The sequence below is a fragment of the Ranitomeya imitator genome, chromosome 5 (genome assembly GCF_032444005.1).
Source record: "Ranitomeya imitator isolate aRanImi1 chromosome 5, aRanImi1.pri, whole genome shotgun sequence".
Lineage (NCBI taxonomy): Eukaryota > Metazoa > Chordata > Amphibia > Anura > Dendrobatidae > Ranitomeya > Ranitomeya imitator.
The window spans coordinates 27,330,295-27,351,652 of NC_091286.1; the positions used below are offsets into that span (position 1 = coordinate 27,330,295).

General features: G+C 48.5%; 1 protein-coding gene across 2 annotated transcripts in view; it reads left to right on the top strand.

Moving 5' to 3' along the window:
• EPRS1 (glutamyl-prolyl-tRNA synthetase 1) overlaps nucleotides 1–21,358 on the top strand; it is a 78,254-nt gene that overhangs the window by 11,237 nt on the left and 45,659 nt on the right. For both annotated transcript variants that reach the window (XM_069768477.1, XM_069768478.1), the window contains exons 3-14: nucleotides 1,019–1,118; nucleotides 2,870–3,026; nucleotides 3,523–3,638; nucleotides 4,204–4,298; nucleotides 4,790–4,916; nucleotides 5,039–5,231; nucleotides 5,922–6,093; nucleotides 6,359–6,592; nucleotides 7,111–7,195; nucleotides 7,291–7,350; nucleotides 16,624–16,734; nucleotides 17,320–17,456. In XM_069768477.1, coding sequence (XP_069624578.1) covers nucleotides 1,019–1,118; nucleotides 2,870–3,026; nucleotides 3,523–3,638; nucleotides 4,204–4,298; nucleotides 4,790–4,916; nucleotides 5,039–5,231; nucleotides 5,922–6,093; nucleotides 6,359–6,592; nucleotides 7,111–7,195; nucleotides 7,291–7,350; nucleotides 16,624–16,734; nucleotides 17,320–17,456 — 1,587 coding nt within the window. The remainder of the gene's footprint in view (nucleotides 1–1,018; nucleotides 1,119–2,869; nucleotides 3,027–3,522; nucleotides 3,639–4,203; nucleotides 4,299–4,789; nucleotides 4,917–5,038; nucleotides 5,232–5,921; nucleotides 6,094–6,358; nucleotides 6,593–7,110; nucleotides 7,196–7,290; nucleotides 7,351–16,623; nucleotides 16,735–17,319; nucleotides 17,457–21,358) is intronic.

The window sequence follows — 21,358 nt, forward strand, 5'->3', positions numbered from 1 at the left end:
ATAGAGAGCCTGTGAGTCCTGCTCCCCCATCTCATAGAGAGCCTGTGAGTCCTGCTTCCCCCGCCCACTCATAGAGAGAGCCTGTGAGTCCTGCTTCCCCCGCCCACTCATAGAGAGCCTGTGAGTCCTGCTCCCCATCTTATAGAGAGAGCCTGCGAGTCCTGCTCCCCCAACTCAGAGAGAGCCTGTGAATCCTACTCCCACAACTCAGAGAGCCTGTGAGTCCTGCTTCCCAACTCATAGAGCCTGTGAGTCCTGCTCCCATCTCATAGAGAGAGCCTGTGAGTCCTGCTCCCCCAACTCGTAGAGAGCCTGTGAGTCCTGCTCCCCCATCTCATAGAGAGAGCCTGTGAGTCCTGCTCCCCCAACTCAGAGAGAGAGAGCCTGTTAGTCCTGCTTCCCCATCTCCTATAGAGAGCCTGTGAGTCATGCTCCACCCACCCTCCCACTCATGGACAAATTCTCTGAATTCTTCTTCCCCCTCTCACTCATAAAGAAAGCCTGTGAGTCTTGCTTCCCCTGCCCACTACTAGACAAAGCATGTGAGTCCTGCTTCCCCCACCCACTCGTAGAGAGAGCCTGTGAGTCCTGCTTCCCACGCCCATTGCTAGGGAGAGCCTGTGAGTCCTGCTTCCCCCGCCCATTGCTAGAGAGAGCCTGTGAGTCCTGCTTCCCCCGCCCATTGCTAGAGAGAGCCTGTGAGTCTTACTTTATCCGCCCAGACTTTGTTTGGAGTAGCAGGACTCACCGGATTGCTTTCTATGTGTCTAAGCAACATTTTAACAGATTTTTACATTGAAATATTAAATTGGGTCAGGTTTCCACCTTGCTGATTGTCTCCCTATATATTGATGGCTGCCCGCTGACCTGACTGCTGCTTTCTGCTGCCATGTGTGTGACCATATAATTGATAGCGATCCCTTTATGATCATTATTTGTGCAGGATCCCCTCCTTCCCACCACCATGTCTGTCCTGCCTCCGTCTGATAATATCATGTACTTCCTTCTCTCCTCTCAGTGACGTCTCCTTTAATGATGTGAACTCCATTATCCGGTACTTGGCCAGACTCGCTCCAAGCTCTGGACTGCTGGGATCCAACCTGCTGGAGCAGACGGAGGTAGGTTACCGTAGGTATGGCCGTCCAGTGGTGGAGCTGTCTGGTAATAACAAGTCATCACCTATTCACGTTAGGTGGGATCTTGGTGGTCAGCAGGGAGTTTGATCGCTGGGATCTGCACTGATCAGCAGAATGGGATTCTTTTTCCACCCAATATTCTCATTACGAAATGGAGCTGTCAATTGAAAGTTATTGGTGCCTTTGCTTTTAATGATGGTTTTATTGATAAATACATAAAAAGTAAAAAAAGTAAATAAATTGTAAAAAGTAATAATCACATACTCATCAAGGAGTAGTCACAGGATCTTGTGCAGAGCCATGGACAAGTTTGACCCTAGTTACACCTTTTTTATTTATTTTTTTAATCTGCAGACCACACAGGTGATTTTTGATGAAAATCAGACATTATTACTATTATATATTTTTTTTTTTTTATTATAATTTTTTTTTATTTGTATTTTTTATTTGCTCCATTACTAGTGTAAATCATTTCAGCGACGGTTTGGGTTTCACGTTGAATAAATCCACATGTTGCTCTGGTTTAGACAGTACAGATATTCATGATGAAATGTCTTGCATTTCTTTTTTATTTTTTTTATTTTCTTGCATTATTATTTATTATGATTATCATTATTTGGATTATTATTATTATTTTTGTTTTTATTTTATTTTTTCTGCGGAGGTTCATGTTTCATGTTGATTAATTCCACATGTTCCTCTGGTTTATGCAGTACAGATATTAGGATGTTTTCAATAATCTATTGGAGGAAAATAAAGTGTTATTAATTATACGACGTCGTTAATGCTTTACACCATTATGTATTGTTAGATGAGGGAGATTTCAGCGAGCCGCCTGTGTATCCGCAGTGTCCGGATATTCCTGGCTATGTGGAGGGTATTTTTACTCCAGCGGCGGTCTCTGCGACGGCTTCTCAGCTGTCCCATCCAGCCCCCCCACATATCCCCTGCAATCTGGCGTCCACTGCCACCTTATATATAGCATATAGGAAAACAATACGGCCCGGCCCCGGCTGCAGCCAAATGCAGGCGTCCAACCTCCAGCTGTTCCCCTGAGCTGACCCCGATCGATCACATTGCACATTAGTATGCCTGATAATATAGCCAATCAGCTGCAGTGTAAAGCATGGGGGAGGCAGGAGGGGAAATTGTACATCACTCCAGTAGATAATCTAGATCCTCCGCCAGCATTGACGCAAATGAGAATTCTATAAATAGTTAAAAAAAACAATTAAAATAAAATAATCTTTTTGCTTTTCCTAAAGGGGTTCTCCGGGAGCCATTGTAATTGGGGCATAATTAGGACTACTACAAAAATGATAAATTATATATTTTCTGATTGGCCCCCGTCCAGACAGGCGCTGCTTAAGACCCTTCATTTCCATAGTAGGGGTCCCAGTAGTGTACAGGATGCCCCTTGCTATGGCTGGAGCACCTCCGTAGTACTGGCACTCTGTAACAGACGGGTGAGACCATTGGCACTCATAATGACGAGCCCCTACCAGTCCCATATTGATGGCCAATCCTAAGCCAATGCTGGTTTCCAGTCTGGGTAGGTAATGGCTACTACCAGTGCGGATCCTGAGCAGTTGTAGAGTATCCCTTTAATGCCTTTAAAGCAGAAGTGACACTCGGCATCCCCATCCCTTGACATTAGTACTTGGATTGATCTTTTTGCTGACTTTTTTAACCCATTGTTTTCGATAATGACCAGATTCCTTGTCCTTCTGTAGATCAGCCATTGGGTGGAGTTCAGTCAGACCCGGCTGCAGAATAAGTCCACGTTCGCCGCCGCCCTCCAGGAGCTCAACCATTCCCTGTCGCTGCGGACGTACTTGGTGGGCGATGCTTTGACCCTCGCAGACATCAGCATCTTCTCTGCTTTGGCAGGTAATTTACGGCCGTTCTAATGGTGGGAAATAATTCCTCTACCCCTGCTGCTTTCCATTTTTAAGCTAGGGCCACTTTTGCCATTTAAAGGGATTTTCTTTGAGTAGTTTCTCCACCCTGACACCGAAAAGTAATTCTACATCTGCCATGTACAGTCGTCCTACCTGGTGATCAGGATTTACCTTCCGCTAATTCCTCTGCTGAGACTGGCCCCAAATATGCCTTCAATTTATAATGGGTGGGGTCCAATATCTGAGACCTGCGCACCGCCTAAGTGTGAAGCATTAGTTCAGCACTGCGCCCCTTTCACACTCTTTTCTTGCACGCTGTGCAAGTGGGCGACTGTGGCGCGCCGTGCAGGGGGGTGGATAAGCTGGGAGATGACCAACACGGTCACAAATACAAAGTTGTCTTTTTTTTTTTTTCCCCACCTATCCTTACATTTTCCTTGGTTGCCAGGCTTGGAAGTGACCAGATGTTTTCTTTCCTCCTGCAGTCAGCTCTCCATGGCAGGACCAGATACGAAAGAATAAAGCTGCCGTCAATGTCAGACGCTGGTACACCTTCCTGGAGCCCACGGTCCCTTTCCAGGGAAAGCTAAGCGTAGCAGCAGTGAGTATGTGAAGATTGTCACTGCTTAGCTGCCGCATTACATCCTTGTTCTCACTCCATAATAAATTTCAGGTCAATTAAAGGGGTTGTCCGGTGAAAAGCAGTTTGGACAGGTGATAAGTTATTGATCTGTGACGGTCTGACCGCTGGGACCGGCACCGATCTGCCAAACGAGAGACTTTTATCCCAGGTAGATGGAGCGGCGCAACCGCAGCTGTATTCATTCCTTACGGGGCTGCCGAGTGCAGATATTTCTGGCAGTCGCATGGCAGGGCGGTCCGACATGTTCACTGCTGCTCCATTCCAACAGGGATAAAAGTTCCTCATGCTGCCCATTGGTGCGAGTCCCAACACCGACATCCTTGATCAATAGGTTATGACTTGTTGCTGATTGCTAGCGGCCCTGCCGATCACCAGCACAGTGACAGACAAGTACACCTAGAGCGGCAGGGCACCTAATCGACTTACCAAAGGTTCTGGACCCTCGTTCTGTTGATCCCTGAGGGCCCCAGCGGTCAGACGTTTATCAATTTTTATTATTTGATTCTATTTTTTTTTTTTTAAGCCTGCAGAGAAGAAACAAGATGTTGGAAAGTTTGTTGAGCTTCCAGGGGCCGAGATGGGAAAAGTGATTGTCAGGTTCCCTCCAGAGGCCAGCGGGTAAGTTCTACTCAATAGTAGGATCGGGGTTCACTTATTATCGGCCCCATATTGGCATAGGAGGGGGGAAGCTTGTTTGTTTATTAAAGGGGTTCTCCAGGACCTATATATTGATGAACTATCAATATAGATCAGATCAGCCGGACCCCCGCCGATCAGCTGTTTTCAGGTTTCAGTGTGGTCGGATGTACACTGTGTACAGAGTGGGGTTAGCAAAGAGCTTGTAAGTGCTGCAGTCCTTGCCTAGGAGACTGGCCACCACTGATAGACTGCAGAGGTGGCCGGTAGCCTAGCAAAGAGCTGTAAACTATAGAATTAAGATATCCCTCCATTTCGTGAGAGTGAAGAAAACTGTGAAAAAGTAAATTGCGGAGTTTGTGTTTTTCCAAGCAGATTGCAATTGATCCATTATAGATAGATGATGAGATTATTTAACCCTTTATTTAAAATGCAATCCAGTACACGATGATAACGTAGAATTATGTCCTCAGATACCTGCATATTGGACACGCAAAGGCCGCGCTTCTCAATCAGCATTACCAGGTGAACTTCAAAGGAAAACTCATCATGAGGTTCGACGACACCAACCCCGAGAAAGAGAAGGAAGATTTCGAAAAGGTAAATGCAGGATCCAGTATTACCCGATGGGTGTAGAGATGAGCGGGATATTTACACATCACAACGATCATCGTGGATCTGACTATAGAGACGCGTGATTTCGCCCATTCTCCGATTCTCAGGTTATCCTGGAAGACGTCTCGATGCTTCAGATCAAGCCCAATCAGTTCACATACACATCCGATCACTTCGAGAGGATTACCGAATACGCAGAGAAACTGATTAGAGAGGGAAAGGCTTATGTGGACGACACCCCGGCAGAGCAGATGAAGGCGGAGCGGGAACAGAGGATCGAGTCCAAACACCGGAGCAACAGTAAGAAATAAAAAATAAGAATATTCAGGATCGCCCCAAAACTCCAAGCTGTCGAAATCTAAAAGAAGTGCAATAGTTGGTAAAGTGAAAAGTGTCACTTAAAACTACAACTCGTCCTGCAAAAAACAAGCCGTCATATGGCTATACTGACAGAAATCTAAAAAAAAAAAAGATGTGGGTCATGGAAAATGGGGAGGAAAACATGAAAGCATAATAATTGGGAGCACTCGGGAATTTTCCTGGTTTCTCAGAATCCGTATCCTTAAAGTGACCGCGCTGCTGTACTTGCTGCAGACAATCCAAACTGTGCTTTACTTACCCTCCCCGGGTTCAGCGCCGAGTCTCTGCTTCTGCGCTGTCTTCTATTGTCTGCATCATGTCAACAGCACTGCTGCCAGAGCTCTGCCTATGTAGACTGTACCAGCTGCTGAAATCACTGATTGGCTGCAGCGCTGATGTCAGTGCCGCAGTCACCGGGAGCTACGATAGAGAATAAGCAGTGGACCCAGGGAGGGTGAATATAGGACAGCTTTTTTTTTTTTTTTTTTTCATTGCACCAAATTGACATTGAAAAATGTTCTTAAATGAGTTTTCCAACTTTTGGAGACATTTTTATCTTTTTCTTTTATACATGTATCTGAGGTTTCATTACACATTTTGTACAACACTTTTTTTGTTTTTCTATTGCAGGTGTGGAGAAGAACCAGCAAATGTGGGAGGAAATGAAGAAGGGCTCAGAGTTCGGCCAGACCTGCTGCCTCCGAGCGAAGATCGATATGAACTCCAACAATGGATGTATGCGGGACCCCACCTTATTCCGGTGCAAGACCCAGCCACATCCACGGACAGGAAGCAAGTACAAGTAGGTTCTGATGCCACAGACGGTGGTTCCATTACTTTTTCAAAACTCACCAGTTATTTACTACTAAATCCAGCATTGTGTCGCTATATCTTAAAGGGATCATCTAGTGACGTCATTTCCATGTAGGATCCGAGCGATTCCAATGATGGTACAACCTCACACACCTGCTGGGCACGATCCACGCAGGGTCCTGTTGGGGTGCGGCGGTGCTGGATGACTTCCTTTATGGCTTATTATTTGCATGTCTGCCCTGTGTTGTTTGCAGCATCTACCCCACATATGATTTCGCCTGCCCAATCGTGGACAGTGTAGAAGGAGTCACGCACGCCCTAAGAACGACAGAATATCACGACCGCGACGAGCAGTTTTATTGGATCATCGATGCCTTGGGAATCAGGAAACCTTACATTTGGGAGTATAGCCGCCTGAACCTCAACAACACTGTGCTGTCCAAGAGAAAGCTCACATGGTTTGTGAACGAGGGCCTCGTGGATGGTTGGTAAGTGTCATACTGCCTATAGATGTATTGTATGGCCAAACATATGTGGACAACTGAGCGCCGTCCTGTGGCCAACTGGCTGAGCGCCCCGCCGTCCTGCGGCCTAGTGGCTGAGCGCCCCGCCGTCCTGCGGCCAAGTGGCTGAGCGCCCCGCCGTCCTGCGGCCAAGTGGCTGAGCGCCCCGCCGTCCTGCGGCCAAGTGGCTGAGCGCCCCGCCGTCCTGCGGCCAAGTGGCTGAGCGCCCCGCCGGCAACTAGGTTGCCGGCGACGACCTACAAGCTCTGTTCCCTTCAAAACCCATGGGTGTTTAATAAGGAGTTGTTCTTTACTTTGATTTTGGAGGAGAAGGTCTGATTGGTGGGAGTGACATCCGGCGCTGATCAGTTGTTTTCAGGCTTCCATGGAGGCTACGAAAAGCTGATTTCCACTGGTGCGAGGTGTCGACAGTCACCCATCTGGTTAATGACCTGTCGCAAAGTCCTGTGTAACCCCTTTAAATAACTGTATCTCTGCCATAGGGATGACCCTAGGTTCCCGACTGTGCGGGGCGTACTTAGAAGAGGAATGACTGTGGAGGGGCTGAAGCAATTCATTGCCGCACAGGTCTGTACAGAGGACGACATCTGCTTTAGATCCCAACTTTTGCTGCGCTCTTCTTTAAATCCGGCTTCTAATTATTATTTTTTGTATTCTTGCAGGGCTCTTCCCGATCCGTTGTGAACATGGAATGGGACAAAATCTGGGCGTTTAACAAGAAGGTAAAGGGGGGGCTCCTTGCACTGTAGCCTGACCGATCAGAGCGCCCCCTACTGACCTCTTGACTACCGCCCCAGTAGTCTGCAGTGCATCCTAATAACATGTCCTGCAGGCTTGTTAGCCCTAATCATTAATATTAGTACATACACCTATTAATGCCTCTATCGACTTGCCCCCAACCAAACGTTGACTTGTGGGAACGTATCTTGGCGTGAATTTTATCAGTAAATTCTGCATTTCATTTTTCTGCTTCCAAGCTGCGAGCTATCTGTAAGAAGGTATTACTGAACGCTTATATATAATTTTTTTTTCTTTTTTTTAATTTTATTTGGATTTTGGCATATAGCTTACAGCCGTGTAAGCGTACATTGCTTACTCCATCTTTTTTGCAAAAATAAAAATAAAAAGAATAACACAATCACATCGCTGTCATGCTGAAGCGTCTCGCAGCTCTGGCTTTAAAGTAAGTGTGGTCAACACGAGGTGCCTTCATTGCTATAGGGACCGAATCGCTGGAAGGAGACATTATGGGACTGTTAACATTACCCTGTTGGTTACCATCGAATAGTACTTTTATAAACAAGCACTTCTGCAATTTACTGCTTGTTAAAATTTTAAGCAGTTCTTGAGATATTAGCTTTTTTGTTTTGCTTACATATCGTTGTCTTGGAGACCGACCACTGCTGCTATACAATAGGACATGCTCAGTGCTTACAAGCTTTTTTTTTTTTTTTCCTTTGAACTTTTGTAAGCACTGTTTTGATGCCGGCCAGGATTGCTAAGAAGCACTGTTAACTCCCAGTCCTGGCTAGAATTCTTACAAGCTTAAACATCAGCGGTGGTCGGTCTCCTAGGCAACAAGTAAACAATAGAAAAGTGTTACTAACTCAAGAACAGCTTAAAACTTTAGTGAGCAGTAAATTGCGAAAGTGCTTGTATTTACAAGCTCTATGTGACAATATTCATCTACGGAGATGCGATAAATCCCAGCTTGTGGACTGCAGAAGGGAAAAACATACCTTGGCTATAAAACCAGGGATGTGCTGAGAGCTGCCCTGAATGAGGCTCTGCCGCCCCCCTACATCCCCCCCCCTATTATCACCCCACTACACCAATCCTAAGAGCGCCCCCTGAGGCCGGCAGCCGTCCATGCAGTGAATGCACCTCGTCTACAGCGAACTCGCAGCGGTTTCTACGCCTCTCCCACAATATTAAAGCTACGAGAATTTGGTTGGTACGGTGCCGATCCCGTTATCCCTAATGTTGTAGCACATTCTCCAATGACCTCCGATATTGTGAGCCTTGCTTAGTCCAGGGGTTTGTGATTGTGTTCTGCTCGGGGGCTGGCTGGATCATTATCAGCTCTTCCATCTTTACAGATTTCCGGTCCAGCCAGGCCCTGCACCACCTCCTCCTTGGTCTTGCAATTCTATTTTTAATTTCTGCTTGACTCCATACTGAAATGATCTCAACTTGCCTTTGCCTGTTCAGCATGCGCTCTCCTTCAAGTGGTCGTTCTTAATATTAATTTTTATGTATGCCATTAACTGGTCTTGAGTCTAGGCAGGGGGGTCAGCAGCAAACAAGAAAAAAAATCTATGTATATTTTATTTTTTTGGGGGGGTTATAGAGCTTGTAGTCCCCTACAAAACCATTGATTTAAATGATAAAATTCCAGCAGACACCACTAGGGGGAGCTTCAGGCATATTGGGTTTTTAGATCTATAGCTTTACAAGGGATTTGGTGCTATACCGGATGTCCCAAATTCACCTCCAGTCCTGCTAGATTCAGCAGCAGCAGTGAGGAGGAACATTGAGGAGGTGTCAGTGGTGGAGATTCAGAAAAAGAAATGAGGAGGGGCACTGAAGAGCTGTAAGACTACATGTGCATAAATTCATCAGCATCAGGGAGTAGGGACATTGAGGAGCTCTCAAGATAAGTGGTTGAGATTCTGCAGCAGGGAGGAGAGACAATGAGGAGCTGTAAATAAGACAAGATGGGTATAGATTCAGCAGCAGGTTGGAGGGACACTGAGGAGCTGTCAGAAAACATGGATGTAGATTCTGCAGCAGGGAGGAGGGGCACTGAGGGGCAGTCAGAAAGCATGGATGTAGATTCTGCAGCAGGGAGGAGGGACACTGAGGAGCAGTCAGAAAACATGGATGTAGATTCTGCAGCAGGGAGAAGGGACACTGAGGAGCTGTCAGAAAGCATGGATGTAGATTCCGCAGCAGGGAGGATGGACACTGAGGAGCTGTCAGAAAACATGGATGTAGATTCCGCAGCAGGGAGGATGGACACTGAAGAGCTGTCAGAAAACATGGATGTAGATTCCGCAGCAGAGATGGACACTGAGGAGCTGTCAGAAAACATGGATGTAGATTCCGCAGCAGGGAGGATGGACACTGAGGAGCTGTCAGAAAACATGGATGTAAATTCTGCAGCAGGGAGGAAGGACACTGAGGAGCTGTCAGAAAGCATGGATGTAGATTCCGCAGCAGGGAGGATGGACACTGAGGAGCTGTCAGAAAACATGGATGTAGATTCCGCAGCAGGGAGGATGGACACTGAAGAGCTGTCAGAAAACATGGATGTAGATTCCGCAGCAGAGATGGACACTGAGGAGCTGTCAGAAAACATGGATGTAGATTCCGCAGCAGGGAGGATGGACACTGAGGAGCAGTCAGAAAACATGGATGTAGATTCTGCAGCAGGGAGGATGGACACTGAGGAGCAGTCAGAAAACATGGATGTAGATTCCGCAGCAGGGAGGATGGACACTGAGGAGCAGTCAGAAAACATGGATGTTGATTCCGGACTAGGGACACTGAAGAGCTGTCAGTCTAGGTTGGTGGTGATTTACTTTAAACTTCTAGCATTGATTATACAGAGATTTCTCCTTCGCCTCATTGGGGGACACAGGACCATGGGTTATGCTGCTGTCACTAGGAGGCTGACACTAAGCTGAGACAAAAAAAGGTTAGCTCCTCCCCTGCAGTATACACCCTCGTACTGGCTTCCAGACACCCAGTTTAAGCTTAGTGTCCGTAGGAGGCACACTGATTTTTAATTTCACGAATTTTTTCTTTTTTATCTTTTCCGGACGAAGGGGGCGACGGGTCCTTTCAGGGTCCGATCTCCCCCGAACCAACAACAGGCGAGCACGGGAGTTCTCCTCTCCGTATCCTCTCCTGCGACGTGGGAGCCACTGCCTGAGCTGACATTTTTTGGGCGACGGTTTCTCCCCTAAATGGGCCCCGATCTCCCCTTTTTTTATACAGACGAGCACTGGTGTTTTCCTCCAGTACCCTCCTCTGCAGCCAGGCCCTTTTTTATTGCCGGACATATGCCCTGTCCACCAGGTTCTACCCTCGGCTGTACAGTGGCCCTATTCCCCGTGGCGTCCGTGCAGACCATACTGCATCACCAATGTTTCTGTGTGACTCAGGTGGTGGACGGTTCCTCTCCACCCCTCTCTCTCAGGGGCTGGTGGATTGAGGCTTCCCAACCCCTGCACCGTCCCAGCTATTCTCCCAAGCGCTAGATTCCTCTCACCTCCACAGGGGTAAGTGTTCCGTGGGGGATGGGGGGGTCTCAGCGGTCCGGAGGGCTCCTCCTCAACCTGGCACATTGGCGGGCTGCAGCGCAGTATGGTGGGCCGAGTCGTCGGCCCTTTGCGGCCGCGCGCCAGGCCGGGGCCGCAAATTTAGTCCCCGGCTTCGGCCTGGCCGCTGGTCGCTGCCGATAGGCTCCGCCCACTGCTGCGCGTCATCGGCGGCGCCGCCCCCGGTCCCTGGCGCTTCTCGCAGCCGCCGAGATCTCCCCCCTGATCTCGGCGGCCATCTTGGTCCTCACAGACACGCCGCAGCTCAGCTCTGCCGCATCTCGGAAGCACAGCGCCCACGTGCAGCTAGTTCCCTGTCTCTGATTTCCCAGCCGGCTTCCCAGGACAGCGGGACACAGGACCGGGGTAAGGAGACATCGTCAGCTTCTCCTCTGCAGCGCCGCCCTCTGCTTCCCAGGCCAATTTATAGCCCCTGTGGCTTTTTGTGCATTAGAGTCATGTCGCAGACTAGATCTAAAAAATCCTCTAAGGTGCATACAACCTTTTTTTCTGCGTGTACCACCTGTCAGGCCCCTCTTCCTAGGCCTCAAAGTTCCCCCCTCTGTTCTGCCTGCGATGCCCCATGTGCCCAGGAGCCCTCCACCGCCACCGACTCTGGCGTACCTAGTCCCCCCCCGTGGGTCGCTTCTCTCTCTCAATCCGTGGATTTTTTAGCCAACGCCATCAAATCCATTCAAAATCCTCCTGGGGAACGAGGTAACCCGTTACAGGCGTTAAGAGATCCCTCCATAGCAGGGGAATCGTCGGTCAGCAGGGGCCGCTCTCCCCATAAAGAGGCTCGGTCTTCCAGAAAACGGATCCGCACTACCTCTCCTGAACGCTCTCCCCGCCGCTCAGAATCTGACAGCTCCCCCTCTCGCTCACCCTCTTTGGGGGCTCACAGCGCTCCCGACTCTGAACATGAGTCTGAGGTATCATTGGACCCGGAGGCTCCGGAGTTCAGAGCTACGGTCGACTCCCTCATTGTAGCAGTCAATCACGCTCTTAAGGTGGAGGATGACGCTAATTCCGCTCCGGAACACGCGGTCTCGTTTACCAGATCCAAACGTTCCCACAAATCCTTTGCCTCACATCCAGCCTTTCTGGATATAGTCAGGCGTCACAGGGAGCATCCAGATAAGCGGTTCACGGGTAAAAAGGATCTGCTATCAAAGTATCCCTTCTCAGCGGATCTCGTGAAAGACTGGACGGATCCTCCTTTAGTAGATCCGCCGGTCTCACGCCTAGCTTCCAAAACGCTTCTTTCAGTCCCGGAAGGCGCGTCAATTAAGAGCCCCACCGAACGCCAGATAGACTCGCTAGCTCGTTCGGTGTATGAAGCCTCTGGCTCTTCCCTGTCCCCCTCCTTCGCAGCGGCTTGGGTGTCCAAGGCTATGGTTTCCTGGGCGGATGCTCTAGCGAAATCCATTAACGAACAGGACCTCCCGTCCGAGATGGCGGACCTGGCTAAGCAGTTAGCCATGGCTAGTGATTATGTGATGTTCGCATCCCTCGACGCGGCGAACTGCGCAGCATCCGCGGCTTCCAACGCCATCGCTATTAGAAGGGCTCTTTGGCTCAGAGATTGGCGTGCAGATTCCTCCTCTAAGAAATCTCTGATCTCCCTCCCTTTTCAAAGCGGGCGGCTTTTCGGCGAAAAGCTTGACCAGCTTATTTCCGACGCCACAGGGGGAAAGAGCAAGTTCCTTCCCCAACAGAGGCCCAAGGCAGCCTTCCAGCGCCAGCCTTACTTTCGCTTTCGGCCCTTTCGTACCAGCTCAGCCTGGTCCAATCCTACCGGTCTTCCCAGATCGGACCGATCCGCTCGCACCGACAGAGATGCTCGTCCCTCCTTCAGGCCTATTCCTTCCTGGCGCGGGAAACCTAGACAACCCAGATCCCGAGGGTCCAGACCTCCCAGATTCTCGTCTCAATGACTCGGGAACGGCGCCAGTCGATACCATCAGAGTAGGCGGCCGTCTGCTCCTTTTTCAGCAAGCCTGGCTCTCCGTCGTGCACGACGAATGGGTCAGGGATCTGGTATCGTCAGGTTACAAGATAGAGTTCTCCTCTCCTCCTCCAACTCGGTTCTTCCCCTCTCGTCTTCCCAGCTCGGCAGCTCAGTCTCGCGCCCTTCTTTGCGCCATTCACAGCCTCCGCCAGAGCGGGGTCATTGTCCCGGTCCCGGAACACGAGAGGTTCAAAGGTTTCTACTCAAACCTCTTCGTCGTGCCAAAGAAGGACGGAAAAGTGCGGCCCATTTTGGATCTGAAGCTCCTGAACAAGTGCGTAAGAGTCCGGCACTTCAGGATGGAATCGCTCAGATCGGTCATCTCTTCGATGGAGAGAGGGGAATTTCTAGCCTCGATAGACATCAAGGATGCCTATCTTCACATTCCGATTTTCCCGTCTCATCAGAGGTTCCTCCGCTTTGCCATTCGGGAGGACCACTTCCAGTTCACGGCTTTACCCTTCGGTCTCGCCACGGCGCCCAGGGTATTTACCAAGGTCATGGCGGCTGTCATGGCCATCCTTCATTCTCGAGGAGTCGTCGTGTTTCCTTACTTAGACGATCTCCTCATAAAGGGCCCGTCTTTTCAAGCCTGCGAGTCAAGCGTCCAAATTACCCTGGATTCTCTTTCGCGCCTAGGTTGGTTGATCAACTGGGACAAATCCGCTCCCGTTCCGGCCCGTCGGATCTCCTTTCTGGGAATGATCCTGGACACTTCGAGGGGACTGGTCTTGCTTCCTCGGTCCAAGGCCCAAGCGCTTCAGAAGGGAGCCCGAACGCTCTGTCATCCCCGCCCGCGAACCATTCGGTTCGCCATGAAGATCCTGGGAAAGATGGTTGCCACAATCGAAGCAGTTGCTTTTGCTCAACTCCATCTCCGTCCCTTGCAACAGGCTTTGCTGGACAACTGGGACAGGAGTATCTCATCTCTCTACCACCCTTGCCCCCTGTCCCCGCGGGTCAGACAATCTCTCGTATGGTGGACCCTGGGCCCATCTCTTCTCCAGGGGAAGTCCTTCCTCCCGATCCGCTGGTTAGTGGTAACTACCGACGCCAGTCTTCTTGGCTGGGGGGCGGTGTTCCTCCACCACTCTGCCCAGGGCCGATGGACAGTTCGGGAATCCAAAATTCCCATCAACATCCTGGAGATCCGCGCTATCAGACTTGCTCTGAGTCGCTTTCACGCCCTGCTCGCGGGTCACCCAGTACGAGTCCAATCGGACAACGTCACGGCGGTGGCCTACATCAACCACCAGGGGGGTACCCGCAGCAGGGCAGCGATGCAGGAAGTCTCCCTCATCCTTCGTTGGGCCGAAACCAACCACTCCATCATCTCTGCGGTGCACATTCCGGGAGTCGAGAACTGGGCGGCGGACTTCCTGAGCCGCCAGGGCCTTGCCTCGGGGGAGTGGGAACTCCACCCAGAGGTTTTTCTCCAGATCTGTCTTCGCTGGGGGACCCCGGACGTGGATCTGATGGCGTCCAGATTGAACGCCAAAGTCCACAACTTCATTGCTCGATCTCGGGATCCCCAGGCCATAGGAGTGGACGCGCTGATCTCTCCGTGGCATCAATTTCAGCTCCCATACGTGTTTCCTCCCCTTCCCTTGCTGCCGAGGGTGATCCGAAAGATCAAGACGGAGGGAGTTCCAGTCATCCTGGTCGCCCCAGACTGGCCTCGTCGCGCTTGGTACGCGGAGCTCGTTCAGCTCGTAGCCGACGTTCCCTTGCGGTTGCCAGACCGCCCAGACCTGCTTCGCCAAGGACCGATCTACCATCAGAGCTCAGGGGCCCTACGTTTAACGGCGTGGCTGTTGAAACCTGGATTCTAACTCGCGCCGGTTTCTCTCAGCAGGTCATCCCCACCATGTTAAGTGCTCGTAAGGCGTCTTCCGCCTCCATCTACCACCGCGTCTGGAAAACCTTCTTCTCATGGTGCAGGCTCCGGGGTCACCCTCCTCTCGTTTTCTCTATCCCTTGCATCTTGAATTTCCTTCAGTCGGGTCTGGACTCCGGTTTGGCTCTGAGTTCCCTCAAAGGTCAGATCTCAGCGTTATCCGTGCTTTTCCAGCGTAGGATCGCCACCAACCTTCAGGTCAAGACTTTCATTCAGGGAGTCTCCCATGTTGTTCCTCCCTACAGGATGCCTTTAGAGACCTGGGATCTCAATTTGGTCCTGGGGGTTCTCCAGGAACCACCGTTCGAACCCCTTCAAGACGTTCCGCTCTCTGTCCTCTCTTGGAAGGTTGCCTTCCTGGTAGCGGTGACGTCCATCAGAAGGGTTTCAGAGCTCGCCGCTTTATCCTGCCGGGCTCCTTTCCTTGCTTTTCATCAGGACAAGGTAGTCCTACGTCCTTCTCCGGCGTTTCTTCCGAAGGTGGTCTCATCTTTCCACCTTAATGAGGACATCATTCTTCCCTCCTTTTGCCCGCAGCCCAAACATAGGGTCGAGAAGGCTCTCCATACTCTTGACGTGGTAAGGGCCCTCAGGAGGTACATTTCCAGAGCGGCTCACTTCAGAAAATCGGACGCCCTTTTCGTGCTCCCGGAGGGTCACAGAAAGGGTTTGGCTGCGTCTAAATCCACGATAGCCAGATGGATCCGATCTGCTATCCAGGAATCCTATCGGGTCAGGGGCAGTCCTATCCCGGCGGGGATTAGAGCTCACTCCACTCGGTCGATGGGTGCTTCCTGGGCCATCCGGCACCAGGCTACAGCGGAGCAGGTTTGCAAGGCCGCAACGTGGTCCAGCCTGCATACTTTCACAAAGCATTACAATGTTCACATTCACTCCTCTGCGGACGCGGCCCTTGGCAGGCGTATCCTGCAGGCGGCCGTTGCGCATTTGTAGTCAGATGGTACACGGAGTTATTTGGTTGTATTGTTTCCCTCCCAGGGACTGCTTTGGGACGTCCCATGGTCCTGTGTCCCCCAATGAGGCGAAGGAGAAATAGGGATTTTTGTGTGTACTCACCGTAAAATCCTTTTCTCCGAGCCACTCATTGGGGGACACAGCACCCACCCTGGTAGCCTTTCGGCTCGTGACCTTGTTTTTTTGATCTTGACTGTTTGTTTGACATGTTATATTCTAATGTTACTTGTTATATTGTTAATATCCTACTGCTTTTGCACTAAACTGGGTGTCTGGAAGCCAGTACGAGGGTGTATACTGCAGGGGAGGAGCTAACCTTTTTTTGTCTCAGCTTAGTGTCAGCCTCCTAGTGACAGCAGCATAACCCATGGTCCTGTGTCCCCCAATGAGTGGCTCGGAGAAAAGGATTTTACGGTGAGTACACACAAAAATCCCTATTTTGTCATGGATTTTCACAGTAAGAGTACCAGCCCCATCAGGTCCAGTAGATCTGTATACTGTATGCAGTTTGTACTGGTATACTGGTGACAGATCCGCTTTAAGTTCCCATAGTTTATTGAATGGTTTGAATAATTCCCTTTACTGATGCGTACAATGCAGAAAACCTGAAGACCTAGTCCAGGGAGATCTGTTTTGGTGATTTTTCTGGAGACCCCCATTGAGCGTCTGCAATCATCCGCCGACACTTCTGTCCTGAGCACTCAAGACCAGTAAATATCCCGCCTTTTTATATGGTAAGAAAAGTACATGACGGCATCTCACCTCCTCCTGTGTTTGCCTCCGCCAGGTGATTGACCCTATTGCCCCGCGGTACAACGCTTTACTGAAGAGCCAAGTCGTTCCAGTCAACATCCCCGGGGCTCAGGAAGGAGTGACAGAAGTGGCCAAGCACCCAAAGGTTTCCACGCGCTATCATTCTTTTTAACGCGGGATTTGGGCTTTAGAAAATCCCTATTTGTTAGGAAGATACACAAATTCCCATTGACCAAACAGTGTCCTCCTTCTGGTTCCTCCTGAAATCATGTGTAATCTATAGGGAAATCTGGCAGTAAGTGTTTAATTTCTCTACAGCGCTCCCGCAGGGAAGACTAGGTATTACAAAGTGCTCATCCACATCCGTGAGCTGTCTGTGTAGGGCAGGACTGGACAGAGCCCGCATTTCACGGAAAGAACTATGTAAATCCGTCCATTCTATTCCTCACTAATATTCATTTGCTGTTAGATTTCGGAGGATGAAAGTTTAATCCTCGTTTTTAGAAAGTTTCAGCAACTTCTCTCATAAACTTTTCCCCCACATTTATCAGTGTATTTGCTCCTTTTTGGGCGCATTTTACTCCAAAGTAACATCTGATTTGCTGTGGGTTTGCTTCAGTTGTGCCTTGGCAATGGGCGCTCTCTCCTGCCGTGGTGGTTTGCTACAATGAATCAGCGCAGGTAAAGTTGTAAAATGATTTCCTTTTTTTTTTTTTTTTCACTTCTCTAGAATGCGGAGGTCGGTGTGAAATCTGTATGGTACGGCCCCCGAGTCCTTATAGAAGGAGCCGATGCTGAGACTCTGTCTGAGGGAGAGATGGTCACCTTTATCAACTGGGGGAATCTCATCATCACCAAAATCCACCGGTAAAGAATTTTTTTTTTTTTTAAATTCGTTTATTAATTTCAGAATAGACAAACATTGCACATATTACATTTATCATTATTAAACATACCATCAGATACAAATGATTACAAACATCATCGCATCCAAAGTTCAGAGGCAATAGACTGTGCATGTTGAATCACTAGTACCTACAAAATACCTACTATACAACTTAAACAACTTTAACCTTTAGTAATAAGTCGCCAAAAGAAAACAGATTCAAGTTTGCTCTGCAACGATGTCCCCAAACCCCATGCCCTCCTCCCCGTGCATATATCTAATCCACGCAGACTACAGAGTATGATGAGATGAGTTCCATCTACCCCAAATTTTTTCGAATTTACCTGGGCATCCTCTATTATGGTACAGTGTTCTTTCATATGGGATAACCGAGTTCACCAGGTCAATCCAAGCTCTGAGAGACGGGGAGGAGCCACCCATCCACCTTAATGCCAGTACCTTTCGTGCTAAGAAGAGCGTTTCTCGAAGGAAGATCCCAGTATGGTGATCCCAGGTCTCTGTATCCCACACCCCAAATAGGCAAGTCAATGGTTCAAGTGGGACAGGGATTAACAATAAAGACGTTAACAATGTCGTGACTTCTTTCCAATAATGAAGGATTACCGGGCACCGCCATATCATGTGGGTAAAATCCGCATCATGTGCGTGACACCGTAAGCAGTCTGACGTCTGAAGGCGGCCCATTTTAAAAAGTCGTGTCGGAGTCAGATAAGTCTGATATGTAATATATAGCTGGGTCATCCTATTGTTAACTGAGGGAGAAACTTTAGTTGGAGATTCCAAAATATCTTCCCACTCCTCTCCCAGTGTATCGGGAAGGAGTCCCTCCCATTTCTTTTTTAAGGTGTTAATAGTGAGCCCATCTCCCACGGATAATAGGTATGTGTATAAAGAGGAAATGAGCCCCTGAGGACCCTGTGATTTGAGAATGCCTATAAGGGGTAAAGATGAAATTGCTCGACCTGCACCTGCATTTCGCATATGTGACTGGAAAGCTGACCTCAGCTGTAAATAACGGAAGAATTGAGATCTTGGGATATTGCAGGTATCCCGCAATTGTTCAAAGGACACAAAAACATCTTGGTTATACAAATTACCTACCGAGAGAACACCACATGAGATCCAGAACTCAGTAGACGGGTGATTTAGTAATTCTGGAAAATAACTATTATACCACAGTGGCATTTCGGCTATTATATCTGTATATTTAATAACTTTTTTAATTTGTCTCCATATTAATCTCGCTTGTCGAAGCAATGGCAGCAAACGGGGAGCACTGACTTTCTCCATTTCCAAAAAACCCAGTGGACAGTCAATACGGGCAGAATGGATTATATGGCTTTCTGAATTAGGTAGGGAGTTGCTAGGCATCCATTTGCTTATCGCCCTAGCCTGCCCAGCAAGATAATATAGATAAAAGTCTGGTAAGGCTGCCCCTCCCCCCCTTGTCGGTCTCTGTAGAGTAGATAGCTTGAGTTTGGGTCTAGTCTTCCCCCATATAAAGGACGTGGTCAGGGAGTTTAAGTTTGCAAAGAAAGATTTGGGTATTGGCACAGCACTATGTTGGAGACAATAATTAAATTTGGGGAGCAATATCATCTTAACTAAATTAATGCGACCTGCAACGGAGAGAGGGAGTTTGCTCCAAGCTATGAATTTAGATTTGGCCAGGTCCAATAGTGGATAAATATTAAGTCGTAGGTCCAGCTGACTATATTGAGACATATGTATTCCTAGATATTTGAAATTGGAGACTACAGGTAGTGACGAGAGATTTTCGAGACGGGGCATCGGCGCATGAGACAGAGGCATCAGAGCAGACTTATCCCAATTGATATAGAGACCAGAGAATTTGCTAAAATTATCTATAGTCGTTATTACTCGCGGTAGTGTTTCTTCTGTTTTATCCATAAATATGATCATATCATCAGCATATAGACCGATGGTATCTACACGATCCGCAATACTTATTCCCTTGATATCCGTGGAAGACCTTATGCGTATTGCCAATGCTTCTATCGCGAGGGCAAAGAGGGCCGGGGACAGAGGACATCCCTGACGGGTTCCCCTATGTAAAGTAAAAGAATCAGAGATAGAATTATTCACAATTACCCGTGCCCTAGGATTCCTATATAGTGTATCTATCCCTCTAATGAATTTATCTCCAAAACCGTATTTCTGCAGACATGCAGAAAGAAAAGGCCATTCAAGGGAGTCAAACGCTTTAGCTGTGTCTAGGGATGCCAGAGCCCAGTTATTATCCAATTCTAGGGAGCTATATTGAATCACTGATTGGACCCGCCGAATATTAATAGAGGTACTTTTCCCAGGCATAAAGCCTGTTTGATCTGGGTGTATAAGATCTAATATGATTGTATTTAGTCTAGTGGCCAATATTTTAGTGAAGATTTTATAATCTACGTTCACCAATGATATGGGGCGATATGATCCACATTCCAAGGGGTCCTTTCCCTCCTTCTTAAGTACAATGATATTTGCATCATAAAATGTTTCAGGCATAATTTCTCCCTCCCATATATTCTGAAGCACCTTCAATAAGAGTGGTGCCAGGTGGTCCCGATATTTTTTATAGAACTCAACGGGAAACCCGTCAGGTCCAGGGGCCTTCCCGATGGCCATATCCATTATAGCCTGTTCCACCTCCTCCAGAGTAAACTCGGCTTCCATAAAAGCTTGCTGGGTTGGGCTCAGTAAGGGGAATGCCATGTCTGATAGATAGTCTATACATTCAGGGACCCCAAGACCACTACCCGATTTGTACAGTGACTTATAGTAATTACAAAAACTTTGAAGAATTTCCTCGGTGGAGGATACCAACGAACCATCGAGTGTCCGAATCTGTAGTACCGTGTTGGAGGTGTTATGCTGACGTACCAAAAAAGCTAGGAGTTTACTGGCCTGATTCCCCATTTCAAAATAAGACTGACGGGTAAAAAATAATTTACGTTTTGATTTAGTGTCTATATTTTGGGTGTATAATCTTTGGGAAGTGAGCCACTCCACCCTGTTGCCGTTAGTTTGATTGGCCACATAGGCGGCTTCCGAGTCCTTCAGCCGTCGCTCAATCTCGTCATCTTCCCCCGCCGTCACCCTCTTTATATAGGAGATTGTAGAGGACAGACATCCCCTCAAATATGCCTTTAGAGTGTCCCAGAACAGATTGAGATTCGAGGGGTCTGGGTGAGTAGAGACAAAGCAGTTTAACTGATCAACCGTTCTATCACTAGCATCTATTAGTTTCAGCCAGAAGGGATTCAATTTCCAAGGTATATTATTATTTGACTGACCGTATTTAAGTTTGAGAACAACTGGGCTGTGATCTGATATCCCCCTGCTACCATGTTCGACACTATTCACCCACAGTGCTAGGTCGCTAGATCCAAATATGTAATCTATACGGGATAGAGACTGTCTAGTTGAAGAATGACAAGTATATTCCTTTATCTCAGGGTGACGTATTCTCCATAGGTCTAACCATCCGCTACCGTTCATAAATGATGCCAATTGAGAGGGAGATTGAGAAAGGGGCCCCCTTGACATCTCGCCGTCTAGTCTCAGTCTGTCTTTAAGATTATCCATGACTAAATTAAAGTCTCCCATACAGATAACACTAGCATTAGGATAATTTAGGGAGAAACCCAGTGCCATGCGGAGAACCGATATGCCGGCCGGGGGTGGGTTATAAACACATAATATCACATATTCCTTCATATTAATAAAGGCATGAACAAAAACAAAGCGACCCTCAGGATCGCGTCGTGACTCTCTAGCCTCCCACCTGACATTCCTATGTACCAACAGGGAGACCCCTCTGGAGTAACTGGTGTGAAATGCGTGAAGG